This window comes from Limanda limanda, chromosome 13 (genome assembly GCF_963576545.1).
Source record: "Limanda limanda chromosome 13, fLimLim1.1, whole genome shotgun sequence".
In the NCBI taxonomy this organism is placed as follows: Eukaryota; Metazoa; Chordata; class Actinopteri; order Pleuronectiformes; family Pleuronectidae; genus Limanda; species Limanda limanda.
The window spans coordinates 19,895,128-19,910,054 of record NC_083648.1 but is presented as its reverse complement, the minus strand read 5'-3'; the positions used below and the strand labels follow the sequence as shown (position 1 = coordinate 19,910,054).

The following is a 14,927-nucleotide window of genomic DNA, read 5'->3' as shown; positions in this document are numbered from 1 at the left end:
GAATTTTGTGTCACTTTTTCATCATTTTTGTTGAATTCTCAGAGAATAATTCATGGATCTTGACGAAAAATAAACAGGCAGTTTTAAGGGACTGATATTTATGATTGTCTGTAATTTGGTGTAGATCAAATTAATTAATGCCACCTTCCAACATAGAGCTTGGAATTAGCAACCCCTGAGTTGGAAGATGCAAATGGCTATTTAACCCACCACCCATGACTTTGAAATCCATGATGGATACTCAGTGTATCAACAATAAGTAAAAGCTGTAGTTTTTACAGTTTACTAGTACTTTAGTCATTATATTTGTCGTACACATAGTACTGTCCAATTACTGTGTGTGGACATGTTACTACGGTGTTAGTATGCGTGAAATGCCACGTCATGCATTATTATGAATTGGTGTTGCTGGCTAATGTAAACATTGTTTTGTACAGTCACCATATTCCATTCCTGTTGTTCGAAATATCAATTGGAACGCTATCAACTCGGGTGTGGCGTCATTCTTAGAGCTCTGAGATATAATGGAATGCGTCATAAAGGTCCAGACCCCACTACTTTAATTATAGTGGTTTGTATGTGTATATGTTTCTCTTGACTACTCGACTCCACCCTAATGGGGCACAACGGGTCAGGTTGGGTTGTGCATAAAAATCAAAGTCCAAACTGAAATAAGTGGCATGAGTCCAGCTCCACTCTGCTGCTGCTGGAGCTTTTCATTTCACATGGTTTTAACTAATTTTATTCTTGGGCCATGTTGGTCCGTCGGTTTGTATTTTGGTTTTTAGAAATAGGTCTACAACTCCTCGAAATTCATGGTACCCAGAGTGCTAAATAACTGTAGCCTGCTCAACTTCAGGATATGGATGTGTGGTACCAGCATGGCAGCCAATTGTAACAAGTGTCTTTGTTAATCTGGTGAATTTAAATGTCTTTTCATAGAGGGACTGTTGGGCCTTGGTGATGCTATGCCTACTACTGAGTGTCATTCTAGCATTTATCTGTTTTGTGTTCATGTGAGAAACCTTAGTCCAACATCCACACTCCTTTTATCTCCGGCCTGCTCTTGAACTCCTCAAGGAATCATCCTGCTCTTCAGCAATCAGCTGGATTCTCCATTTGTTCACCAGGTAGCTGCGAACTTTGACATATATTTTAAAGTAGGGAAGAAAATGTGTGGAAGTATTATTCATCGGTTGGGGAGTATACAGCAACTGAAGTTTCAACTGGTGGTCATAAACTGGGACGGAAGTCCAAATCACAATCTGCGTCACACTGTTGAAATGACCTTATGGTTGATTAACAACAGACCCTCCTTGGTAATAAAGAACACAGTTTATCTGTGTATTCACTGTATCAGCTCAACAGGGGAGGGCAGTGCCACAGTGTGGTTCATTAGGTTGTGGAGTTGTAAATGCAACACTCACAGCAGGAGTGATCACTCACTCACACGCAGAATGGGAGTTCCCCTCCTTATCTTCAGTGACTCACCTCCAAGTTCCAGTTGTGTTAAAACAAAACTGCTGCCCCAAAAATTAAAAAGCAAACAAAAAACAAAATGATCGGCACCAGTGGTGAGATGTGAAAAAAGTATATTTACTTAATTACGTAACTTGAGTAAATTTTGTATGCATCTCTAATTAAGTAAATTTATAGTCAGGTACCTTTGGCTTTTACTACATTTATATAATGCATTGACATAGTAGATTTAAAAAAGTAATCAATAACAAGGAGAATTGTTCCACTGATCCAATCAGAGCAGGCAGGCATTATTAGACCCCGCCTCCTGCAGCAGCATTACTGGTGAAGAATAAACAGAGAAATGATTCCAGAAGAGGACAAGACTCCTGTCCATAATGATGTAGTGTTGTAACAGGATATACTCTGCAGAAATTAACAAATATGTCCTCATACAAATGTTGCAAGGTTAAAAAATATGTCCCAATCTGGATCTGCAACAAAAAGTAATGGGGTCATCCTTGACCAGTACAGTACCTCATCCTTTCATTAAGTTTGCTAGTGATCCATTAGGTATTTTTTGCTCAATCTTGCTTACAAACAAACAAACAAACAGATGTTGAAGACATAAGCTCCTTTGCAGAGGTAAGAAAGAAACACAATTGGAGTCGTTATTTTCCCAGTGGATGTCATGTACATATTTATTTACTTAGACACAAAGACAGCGCTCTATTTCTCTGTATAGTATAGTGGTGTAGCAGAGAACAAATGCACTTTGAATTTTAACCAGAGTGTAAGATACAGGTGAATATATTTTACAGAAGATACACAGAGGTTGTTTAAATCTCATTCTGCTTTAACTGGATTCAAAGTTCATCACAAAAACACATTTACGACTACAGTTGTTTTCGACTACTAACCACTTACTGGTTTACAAATACATTTAAAGCTCATGCCATATAATGTCAATGTAAAACTAAATAAATTAAAAGCATCAGCTGGGAAGTATTTGAAAAAGAAAACTCTGACTGGCCTAAAAATTATGGCAATGAAAAGGAATTTCAAAACAAATCGTGCAGAGGTAGCAGCTAATCTGTAGGACTAAATGGCACAGTTCAATTAGAGTCAGAATGAGGAGGCAACTAAAGACGTAAACTCACTTAAAGCAAAGGTGAAGCCCACGGCCATTTTAAAATGTGCAGCTGGAATGAAAGTCAGTCCGATGTTGATATTTAGGAGGTCTATAAAGCACTGGTGCTGCACAAATTTGATCATTAAAAACCAAACAAACAAACATCATTCATTCCAAAAGCACATCAGTCAACATAGAATTAATTACGATCTTAAGGCAACTAAATGTTTTCAGCAGCAAATCACATTCATACGCTGGCTGAGACGCCTCACACAACTGGGTTAACAGACAACACAAATGCAAAGGTAACAACACAACGGAAACACAATCATAACGGAGGAGATCGACTACAGATGTTTAGAGTAAAAAGGGCAGACTTACTTTGCGTTGTTAGGTGAGCAGTTGTTGTGAAAACCTTGACTATTTGATAGCTTGTAGCTGTAAGTAACTCTGCACTTTTCATTGTCAACATCCATTGTTGTTCACTTCCATTGTGATTGTCTTTCTGTCGTGGTTTTTTGCATTCATGTTTTTGTTAATGTGCTTGGGTGGGACGTCTCGGTCACCATACATTCAAGTCATTCCCATGTTTTGTATTAAATAAAAAACAATGAGTTGATAAATAATGAAACTTTGGCCTCACTTGCACACCTCTGCTACCTTCTGTGAGAACATGTTACATGCATGAAGCCCTCATTTAAAAAAATGATCATCTCCTGTGAGCTGGACTTCATGACTAAGACATGAATAGCCTGAAGTCGTTCCCTTGCCATGACTGACACCCCAGACACATCCAAAGGAAAATAAGTCCTTTATAAAACACAATAAATACACAAAAGGTTCTATAAAAACTCACAGATGACACATGGCAGGAGGTATTATGTTCCTAAGCAAACGTTCCTTTACCCGTTCCTTGAATCGGAAGTAAAGGCACGTTAACACATACACTAGCGTGAAGCGAATGTTTTGGGGCAAAGTAAATCTAAGTGGAACTCCCCTGAAACATTTGCATGTGTGAGTGGGGCCTTAGTCCTCTATGCCCCCCACAGCCAAACATAAGTAGTGATATGGTTTGCAAACCCAGACATGGGCGTCCTCTCTATCTAGGAAACCTGTCAATGATATTAAACTAAAATTAGTTAAAAATATGTTTTCACACAAATTACATTGTGCAACAGTTATATCACATAAACGCTGACCTCATTAGGTCAATAAATCATCAGCAAAATAAGTCATTGATGCTTTGTTTCTTTCACAGACAGAACTTAGCTCAAGTTCAATTTGAAATCCTTACTGAGTTACATAAAAACCAAAACATTTTGACGATTAGGGTTTTATCTAAGACTTGAATGGACTGATATTACCTTAAAACATATCTTTGTTTCAAATCACTTATCATTACATACATAAAAGATGGATGCCAAGCTTGAAAATTAATATTGGGGGTTTATAAATGTGTGCCATCTGTGGGTTAAAACTTGACTTGCACTGGGTGGGTTGTTTGCATTGAGACAGAAACTCAGTAAAGGAACTTCAAATAAAATCTGACTCTGATCTGATCTGTGACATCCCTGTCCCACACAGTAATACTGCTTCTAAACTACACGTCAAGTCTATGCATCAACGAAAGAAAAAGTGCAATCCCAAACTTCTGTGTAAGTGTTGGTGTACACCAGGGAACATCCCTGTATTTATGGTGCGCTGTCATCGGGCCTCTTGAGCACTGCGCTGTATTTCATCGGAGCGCTGTCGTCTTGTAGCTGCACCTCCACCAGAGTGAAGAGTGAAATTATCTGTAAAGGAAACCACAAATGATGAGCATCTGACAGTCTAAGGAGTTATGTTTTTGTTTTTTAGTTAAGCTGATTCTGCAGATTACAATGTTACTTGGTGGAAGGGTCAGGAACAAACCCAGTCCATTTTGAGGAGGATCCCAGATCAGGGGGCAGATCTAGGATTTTTCACCCCCCATTTTCTTTAACATTGGGAAATAATTAGGTTTCTTAGAGAATAATGGATAAATCTTGATAAAAGATCCAAATAAACATCTGGATCATTTGAATTCAATTGGTTTCATAAGGGGACTGTTGCTCTACTGAGATTTCTCCTGTCACTTTCATATATTATCAAACCATGCTTAGGTATTATTGTAAAAAGAGCACTGTCATCATTCAGTGAAGACGTACATGATAGATATGAAACCTTCAATCTCTTTCTCCATTTTTATGTGCATTAGGTAACTTAATCTAAGAGCAGGTCAGACTGTAACAAAATCATTTTTAGTGGCTGTGGTTCTCACCTGCTCCACTGGAGGCTTCTCCAAGTCTTCTGGTGTCCAGATCAGGGTCAGCTCAGATTTCTTTCCCACCCTATGATGGTGGAATGAGGCAAGGCCCGCAACAGACTGAAAGTGAAAACAAATGGTTTCAAACAGGTCAAGATGAAATTGTCACAGGACGCTCACACTTTCGCTCTCTAGACCACCTCATCTCTTTCCTTTTTTTACTAAGTAAAAGTGAGCTTCCATCTACATAGTTACACAACATATGCACTAATGTGATTATGAAGCAAAAAACTATAAAAGTTTTTCTTAAATTGAGTGCATCTGAAAAACTAAAAGTACTAACATGCACAAATTTACTTAATATATTTAAAAGCCGTTTCCTGTATTTGGAGAGAATTGCAGCTGACCTTGCAGTAGATGCGTTTCTGTACTCCGTAGCGGAGAACCAGCACATCAAACGACTGATCCAGCACCCCCATCACCATGGCCTCAGAGTCCAGGGGGCCACACTCCTGTGGAGAACAAACAGACCTTGGAATAAACTTTATCACGTTTAAATCATATAGCTGAATTGCTCAAAACATTTCTATACTTAAGGAGGATACAATATAACCCACAACTCCATGATCACAGCCGAAGGTAGAAGCCACAGGAAATACGACTCTCAAAATAATAATAATATGAAACTGTGGTGAAGAATAAATGACCCATATCAAAAAATACTAAATGTTCCCTCAGACTTAAAGATTAAAAAGAAAAATCGCAAATTATGTACTTGATATAGAAGTATTTGGTTAAAATCACACTTGACAGTGTGTTGTTATTTTGTTACCCACCTTTACATAAACTCCAAAGAAGAGGTCCGAGCTGAGCTCCTGGACTCGCTTTGACAAAGTCTTCTTGTCATTACAGTGCGATGCCTGTTTTCCCACTTCCTCTGTTGACAACCTTAAGTGAGGCCCACACTCTGTACGAGAACGTGGAGAGGACAGACATGAACAAAATAAGTATGAGCCAAACAAAATAAATAATTCAAACATACATGCAGACGGGTAGGAAGTGGGTAAATAATGACAAAGGCAACAGGAAAAACATTACATCAAGTCAGAATCAGGACTGTGGCTGCTTTGTTCTTTTCTACATTAACAACCAGAAATGTCCTGCAACACAATGAAGCATTGTCCTTGACAAACAAGGCATTCTGTTATCTGCTGAAGTGTGTGTGTCTTAGAGAGGCTGTTTCGTAATGAAGGTACACACTCAGGGAAGAAGCCAGCAGCCGGTGCACAATGATGTCAGCGTAGCGCCTGATAGGCGAGGTGAAGTGTGTGTAGAACGGGACGTTGAGGGCGTAGTGTTTAAACAGCGGCTCGTCCTTCACGACGCCTGTGGAGAAGTACAGCGCCATCTGGAAAACACCAACAATCCAGATTAATTACAAACACAGATCCTACAGATTAACAATTTCTGAGAGATACATAATATTGGTTTATTAAAAATTAGAGACTAATGTTCAAGTTGTTTTCACTTCTCAATCCTATAAATACTATTTTATATTCAATAATTGATTTAACAACTATATCAAAACTTTACATCACAATTGACTCATTAGGGTTATTCTTCAGTTTACATGCAAAAGTCAATCCCACAAATTAATAATAGAGCAAAATAGTTGTCTTTATATCTATTATGAATATGGACAATGCTTTTCTGCAGTAGCTACTGAGCTCCCACCTGCATGGGTCTGGAGCACATGTGGGTGAGGACTTCTTTTCTGTAACTGGAGTACTCATCATCACCAAGAGTAGTATTGAGGCTCCTCTGCATATTGGGGGGGAAAACAATAAAAATAATTCAATCATTAATATTGTCAGGTTTCCTTTAACATATTTTTCATTTGGGGACTGCGATGAATGATTGTATTAGGACAACACATGAAATATGTATAGATAAATAAATAAAATGAAAAGTTTGTGATGAAACAGGCCATTTCTGTTTTCTACATGTAATAATTATTACTTAATGCATTTCTGTGTCCATAGGTTTACTGTGTGGGCGGGGTTAACTTGTTACAGAGGTGTGTCATCGGATCCACTATTTCTGTCTTGAGTCGGTTGGTACACAGGAGCTTTGCCTGTAGCTCGGTATTAGCCGCTTTAGTTTAGCTAATAATTAAGACAGCCAAGCTAATAAATAACTAAACACATTTAGGTTTAAAGAAATACAAATAAACGTAGGAATGTATTAATGAATTAATGTAGAAATTAGTTAATAATTGCAGAAATAAATATACAAATAAATAAACAAATATAGCAATACAGAAATAGCCTTTTTCATCACGATTTTTTTAAAATTTGTATTTAATGATTGTATTCCTTGTGTGATAATGCAACACAGATGACAAACATCATGAGAAAAGGGACAAATGAACAATTTTACTCTTTTTCGACCCAATTTTGAACCGAATCAGGTGACATCTGCATTGTGAGCACCTACATGCAATGCTCCTGCAGACGACAGGTCAAGGTCGATGCCCAACTGCTCACACAGCTCCTGCAGCTCATCCACCATCTTGGCTTTTGGTGGAGGGTGGCGCCTGAGCAGGGCCAGGTCAGGAAATTTGCGGTAGATGTGGTGGGCGGTGGCGATGTTCGCCAGGAGCATGAACTCTTCCACCAACCTAGAGAAAAGAGTTAAAGAGCGACAGAGGAGGAATTTAAGAAATGGGAGGAATGGAGGTTTGATCAAAAGAATGCTTTTGAACATAGGTTATAAATTTGCCTTGTCAAATATTTGGGAGAGAAACAGAAGAACAGACACAGATGCATCTGAGAAGGGTTTGTTACTCACTTGTTGCTGTCTCTGTACTGATAAACATAGCAGCCCTGAGGCATCATGGTCTCTCTATCCAGGGTGAAAGAAAGTTTCATCTAGAATGAAGAACACAATGCAGGTACACAAGATAATGTTATGAAGCTGGAAAAATGGGAAATCGGGATATTGTCAATTTATCTTTGATAATTGTTCTTATTTGGAAATAAAGTAAGACATATCAAAAACATAGGCAGAGTCCTATTTCTGGACAATGAAAGAGATTGTAAAGATTCCAAAACATAAGATGAATTACAAAGACAGTATGAAATTCTATTTAGGAATACAACAAAGTCAAAAAATTCCCCAAATGTTAAAGATGATTGAATTGAATATGCTCCCTGATCTGTTTTTTAAGAAATGGTCCCCAGTTACTTCAACTGTATTCGATTGGGCTGCAACCCCTAAATCTCCTTAAGCGTATTGTGGACTCAAACACTCCCCCAACCCCTTCATCAGCACAGTGGTGAGTAGATAGAGTGGATTTTTCTTTTTCTTTGAACTATCCCTTTAATGGACCTGTACTGAAACCTCAAATAAGTTGAGTTAGGAAGCATGATGGTCTCTTTCTGACATTGCTGTCATAGACCAGTGTGTAGTACGTTGTTTAGAAAAGGCGGCACATTATAGTCAAATAGCAGCATGTGGGACTGACCTGGTCGAGCCTGAGGGCTCCGCCTGAGAAGCGTTGAGCTCGGAGGTTCTTGGCAATAGAGTGCAGGTTGAGCACAGCCTTGTGGATCTCATCGATGGGGTGCACAGGGTCCACAGGTGGCAGCTCCCCAGCGGAGAACAGTTTCTCAGGGGCCTCGATCATGCTCTGAGCATGGTCATAACTCAATTTCACACAGGAGCGGATCACTGAGCGGCCAAACCACTCACTCAGGATCTGGAGAGTGGGCAAGTGAAGTGGAACCAAAGAGATGAAATAAATCAATCGGCAATCCTACCCTTCACAACTCTATATCTGTGACAATTATAAACAGCTCAGTCAATTTTGAATTGATCATACCTTCCCCTCGGGTGTAATTTTCCAAATGACAGAGAAAGTGAGTCTGTCGGTGAGAGGGTTGAGACTGCACAGCTCCTCACAGAGCAACCGAGGTAACATGGGGATCACCTGGATGATGACAAAACAGGTGAACACACAGAGTATATAAACAAATAGATAAATTGGCAGTCACATCATTAATATGTGGATTGCTGAGAAGGTTATGGTCAAATACTCGTTCAAAATATGAAAATTGAATGAAGCAGCTTGGTATAATTTTAAAAAGTGTTGCAGCAGGTGTCCTCACCTTCTGAACCATGTACACACTAGTTGCTCTTTGGCTGGCAATGGCATCCAGAGCATTGTCCTCCTCCACAAAATAACTCACGTCAGCAATGTGAACTCCCATCTCAAAGTTTCCTGTGTTGAAAAATATCCAGTGTAAACATAACATCAAACACTAAAACCTCCCAATATAACAAAATCTTTCATAATGAGCATCAAACATCTTTATTTAGAACACATCATCATCACGAGAGTCAGACAGCAGTTTACCATCTGGGAGTTGTTTACAGGAAAGAGCATCATCCAAATCTCTGGCAGTGGCCGGATCGATTGTGAAGATGCACTCGTTCCTGCACGTAATGAAAAAACAGTGCACTGAGAATTAGGGCTGCCACTAACGACTATTTTTCTATCGATTAATCTGACGACTATTTTATCGATTAGTCGATTAATCTAAACGATTAATTTTCCTCCGAAAAAAAACTTATTGACCATTTCATATCAGTTAATTTTATTTTGACAACAAACTTTATGTCATCGTATAATGCAGCACAAAACAAAATGTAAACAAAGGCTCAAATATTAGTATATAAGTGCCAAACAGTATGTTTAAACTAGCAACTCCAACATGATAAAAATAAATCAAAAAGAGGGCTTATAAGTTGAGTCAGCAGTGCAACTCAAAAAGATATCAAAGTTTCTATTTAACCCCTTATCAAAATAAAAAGGTTAGGTCTGCATATTAAACAAGTGCAAGATGTTTAAAGTATGTGTCCAGCTCAAAATCCGACTCAAACGTCAGTTCGACATGTGTGTTGTAATGTAAGAATGTCAGCATGTCAACATGTTCTGGACTGAGGCTAGCGACCGCCCCCCCCCGCGGGCGCCGTAGCTGAGGTGACGCGAGAAGGACCCGACACGCGTCCAGGGCCCGCCTTCCGCCCAGCGGTCCAAGAGAAAGGAAGCCCCCGCACCAGCGACGCCGTGAGGCGCCGTGGACGAGGACGAGACGAACACCCCCCCCCCCCCCCCCCGCCCAAAAAAAAATTGATGCGGGCCGCACACCGAGCCTCCGGCTGCGTGGAGGGCGCCGGGGCGGCTGCTCCCCCAGCCACGCCATGCGCCCAGCGGTTTAACAAAAAAAATGCGTCGACGCATTTTATAGGCGTCGACGCATTTTCAGCATCGACGTAATCGATGACGTCGACGAATCGCGGCAGCCCTACTGAGAATCCTGTTGTATGGACACGTGATCTTAATTAAGATTTGATACACTTGCTTGCTCTCATTGGAGGAAAAAGCTTGAAATTATAAGTAGTCCTATTATATTGTGCACTGTAAATAATATATAACTGGTATAACGGTTGTATCCCAGGAATGCATTTAAAGTGCGGATTAACTGCAAAGATTACATATTAGTGTAAAATGCAGTTTTACTGGCGACTTTTATAAGTAATGATAGACAGTGAAAGCCGTGGGTATTAGAGGAGAGGAAGATTTGAAGAAGCGATGTAGTGGTTTCACAGTTGTACCTCAGGTCTTTCCTCTTCTTCAGCTCCTCAGGTGGGATGGTCCAGGGCAGGTTCTTGGGCAGGCAGTCCAACACGGTATCTGAGAACTCAGTAGAGTCCACATCATACTCCGTCAGGATGCCCTCTGTCTCTGGTTCGATTTCTCCAGCTTGACCCAGAGTCTTAGCCAGTCGTCTGAAGGGGAAAACATTAAGAAACAATCAGAGTGGTTGCAGGGTTATACCATTTACCGCACCGTTAATCTATACACACCCTTCTGCAAAGTTGCTGTCGGCTGACCAGTTGGTGATGCGACAGATGAACAACGTGTTAATGTAGTCCCCCGGGCGGGAACTAAAGTCGGCAGGGCAGTCAACAAGGGGGACGTTAATGCGAGGCACCCGGTGGTCCACAGGGGCAAACATGGCAAAGGGCTTGTCTGGTAGGAACTTGATGAAGCCTGTCGCTGCTCTGGAGTGTTTCTTCTCAACAATGTAGACCACCTGGCAAACAGACACAAAGGGCGAGAGGAGAACAGTGAGGACTCATTTCCAGCACAGTAGCATCTATGCTGTGGGATATGTTTTAGCAACTTGTTTTTGTTTTCTAAATCTCTGTTGGTTTAACCACTTAAATAAGTTTAATGTGCACAAGAATTATGAGGAAACGGCACTGCTGATGAACAAGAGAAATAACTAGCGGAGCCTTTGTAGTATAAGAATGCCATTTGTAAATCCCAAGGTTTTTCAGTAAAAGCATCCCAAATGGGTGAGTTACACTTTGTTTTATTCTGAAGTAAGTAACATTAGACTGAGGATATAACAAAAGAGCCAGGCTGAGTACGGATGGAAATCTTTAAAAGATAGTTGGTTTGTTATGTTGGTCACGTTTATGTGGCTGATTTTTTACACTGCACGCGAGTAATTAGTGAAAAACTGTTCTTGCTCTGCACATTGAAGATAAGTAGAAACTCACTTTAGCTGTCTTTTGGAATATTTCCCCGTTGGACCGAGGGGTTGAAGGATCTTCAAGGAGTCCAGTGAGGAGGAAAAAGATGATACAGATTATGGAACTATTACAAAAAGATCACCTGTGATTGACACGCTCTTCAGATTAGTGAATAGTCATTGAAACAGTGTTTACTGACAGGTACCGAATTGAAACAGAATTATAAGTTTGGGTAAACACACTTCCTGAATAAGGATTTGCAAAGGCTGCTACATTGACTACTTCTTCACAGTACCTGTGTCAGTGAGGCTGATATTCTGAACCTTGCTTATGAGTTCATCCTGGTCCCTACAGCGATCGCCCACAGTAGCATCAGGCCTGGGGGTGTGCTCTTTCTTCTTCTGGGGTGTTTTCACCAGATGTTCTCTCTGTGTATCTGACTCACTGGTGCCCTCACAGTCAGTATCTGACCTCACAACCTGGACGGACACAGAGTTTGAGATACAAAGCTTCATACTACAAGTACACTGTACCGGTAAGAGAGGTAAGTGTACTTTACCTTCCACTGCTCTCGAGGTAGGACTTGCAACACCACCACATCTCCGTTCAGCGCTCTGTTGCGAGCTACAATCCCATCCAGAAATATATCCCGCAGGTCATCCTGCAAACACACAAGAGATTTCTAACTTTTCTGAAGACCCATGTTCTGGTAGTGGCTTATACAATGAAACCACATGCAAAGTCACACTTCCTCATTTACCACCTGATAGCAACCAGTCGGTTATACAGAACTAAACCGGCTACGGAGGCTGGAAAAATGATTTACTGAATTAATTCGCGGTGCAAAAAATACCTGGAAATTAATCAATTAATTTAGCTCTATAATATGAAACTTACAGGAGAGGGGATGAAAGCTTCCTGGTACTTCTTAGGGTTGATTCTTAGCTGTCCCTGCAGAGGAAGAAAAGGAGTTCAACGGGACAAAAATACAAAACAATCCTAATAATCATTTTCATAAAGTTGCACTCGTGAAATTGTAATCAAATACATTAATAAGCGTAGAAAATTAGCATGTCCACATCATTTCACCCCCTGTGTAATTCTATAAGTTTACTATGGTTTAGGAAGAGTTATAATGTACTTGAATAAGCTCTCCTCTCTTCAGGCCATGGGAAACGTCCTCAGCTGTCATGTAAGAGTCAAACACTTGTTTCTTGGATCCTTTTCCTCCTCTGTTTTTGCCTTTGTCTGCCGGAGAATTGGTTGTCGAAGCTGAAAAGAAATGGAAATTGATATAATCCATCACAATAAAATGTGTCTACACCTGCTGAGTGAGAATGAATGTGTCAACGGCAATTTACCTCTGATTTGCTGCGTTTTCTTGTCTTTACCATAAGGAGACTTGGGCCTTGACATTTGGGTAATCGCTCCAGGCACTTCTGGGCTCTGCTCTTCTTCTGCATTCTGGGGCAGATTCTTTTTCTTCGGCTTCTTCATCTTCTCTTGTTCCTGTCCACTTGTGCCGGCTTCCTTTGGGGACTGGGGACGTCCATCAAAGCTGGGCTCTTTAGAGGCAAAGGAGTCCTTATTTTTCTTCTGCTGCTTCTGTTGTTTGTTGGAATCACTAAGGGTGACAGAGCTGAACTCTTCTCCAGACTCAATGTCTCCATCTTGGCTGGTGGTGGTGTCCCTCCTCGGTCCCCGTCGCTGCCTGTCAGTGCCATCCTGCTTCCTTTCACAGTCTTGCGGCGCAGTGCGACCGCTCAGCTTCTCCATGTGCAGAGCCAGTGAGCTCTCCTCTCCTTTACTTTTCAAAGATGAGGGGGAGAAGTCACTTGAATCAGAGAAATCATTAAGCACTTGGTCCCTTTTGCGCTGTGGTATGTTCAGCCTGTCACTCTGGGCTTTGACCAGCGTGCTTGGCAAATTCGTTTCCCTTTGAAATGACAAGTCCTTTGCATATTGGTCCAGATACGAATTGAACTTGCTGCTGCGGTGCTGGCTGAGAAGTCTGGCATATGCATCTTTCTGAGGAGGGGCGCTTGGCTGATCCTGTTTGCGCCTCGGCTCTCGGTTCATGTGAGCCTTCTTAGATTGCTGAGGAGGATCCATGTGGCAATCCCTTGAAGATGTTGCCTCTGAAAAAGCACAGAATAAAACAGTTTTCAATGAGAAGGTGGTAAACACCAGGGAGCCCAGACTGGACTGGTTTGCTGAGATCAAGCAAATTTGCCTCACATGAAATATTTTATTCAGGAGCATTGAAAGATGGGATGATTAATTTGATTAATTTGAAAAATGTAGTAAATATACTGTTAACCTAAAGTCAGATTGTTGGGAATGAAATATGAGGGTGGTGATAGAAATCCCAGTTCTTTGAATGTAATGTTGTTTGTTATTGTCATGTTATGGGTTATGGGAACTATTCCTCTTTGAACTGCGTATTGTGTTAAAATCTGAAAGGCTTCAATACGATATTAAAAAATAATGAGTGTCGCCCCTCGGCATTGGTCAATAAATGTAACTTTCATTCAGGTAGCTTTGTTTCAGAATTAATGTTCATCATTCAGGGAACTCGAAACAGAAAGGGGACATCATTGTGTAAACCTGATTTGGGGAATGAAAACAGCTGACATGATGTAGTCCACTGATTTAAACTCGCATGGCCATCAGCATGGCTGTCATGTAACATAGTTACTGTTAGCTTAGTTAAATGAGAGAAGAGCTGTGCCATCTCATCGTCTTTGGTAGAGTCTTTCTAAGGGTATCCTAGCTAGCAGCTAGCCGCTCGCTAACATTACATGGCAGATGTTAGCAGAGCAGGACTAGCATCGACTAGCAACTCACAACGAGGAGGGTTAGTTCGTCGTTCAATAACAACTTGTACGTCAGACAACGACAAACGAGTGAAAACCCCTCAGGTGAACCCATAACATGTCTGACATTACCTGTTCCACTGGGTGTTAAACTGTTAGCTTGGTGCTCCAATGGGTGTTGAACTGTTAGCTTGCTGCTCCACTGGGTGTTGAACTGTTAGCTTCAGAGCAAAGTGCTAACTGCTACTCTGCCTCCGCTGACAGGAGAGGTTTCAGTCAGGCTGCATTTAGGTGCAGTCGGAATTGTCACAATCAGCCGACTGCACAGAAACTTCCCGTCTAGATATATTCTCCAAAACGTACCTATATACTATCAACAAAGAATCACAAAAATAAAATGTAGAGTTATGTACTTTTAAAGAGTCCCAGTGATTAAACTGAAGTATTAGTAGAACAAATTAAGGATGACTGTTTGAGTGGAGGCTCCATTGACATTGTATGGAGGTATGACTGGACCTCAGAGCTCTAAAATCTGGTGGACTGACACTGGTGGACAGATGTTAGAGCAGCTTGTTCATGGACATGGCGTCACATGTTACACTAACACACATGTGTTGATGAGCATAACAAA

The 14,927-nt window shown here is 40.8% G+C and overlaps 1 protein-coding gene across 1 annotated transcript; it reads right to left on the bottom strand.

The window, feature by feature from the left end:
- Positions 1-2,141: 2,141 nt before the first annotated feature.
- dis3l2 (DIS3 like 3'-5' exoribonuclease 2) lies at positions 2,142-14,533 on the bottom strand. Its single transcript, XM_061084528.1, has 21 exons — positions 14,429-14,533; positions 12,842-13,618; positions 12,622-12,752; positions 12,378-12,431; positions 12,040-12,141; positions 11,776-11,959; positions 11,508-11,557; positions 10,806-11,035; positions 10,554-10,727; positions 9,292-9,371; positions 9,044-9,156; positions 8,758-8,865; positions 8,401-8,634; positions 7,725-7,804; positions 7,371-7,554; positions 6,609-6,695; positions 6,135-6,282; positions 5,711-5,841; positions 5,282-5,386; positions 4,890-4,994; positions 2,142-4,383 (listed from the first exon to the last, which is right to left on the bottom strand). The coding sequence occupies exons 2-21, from the start codon at positions 13,590-13,592 to the stop codon at positions 4,282-4,284; spliced, it is 3,153 nt and encodes a 1,050-aa protein (XP_060940511.1). The 5' UTR covers positions 13,593-13,618; positions 14,429-14,533; the 3' UTR covers positions 2,142-4,281.
- Positions 14,534-14,927: the final 394 nt, after the last annotated feature.

Coding starts and splice junctions, on each gene's coding strand:
- dis3l2 (XM_061084528.1), bottom strand. CDS start 13,592: ATGGATCCTCCTCAGCAATCTAAGAAGGCTCACATGAACCGAGAGCCG. Junction 11,960..12,039: donor TACCTCGAGAGCAGTGGAAG/GTAAAGTACACT, acceptor GTGTCCGTCCAG/GTTGTGAGGTCAGATACTGA. Junction 6,696..7,370: donor CGTCTGCAGGAGCATTGCAT/GTAGGTGCTCAC, acceptor CCCAATATGCAG/AGGAGCCTCAATACTACTCT.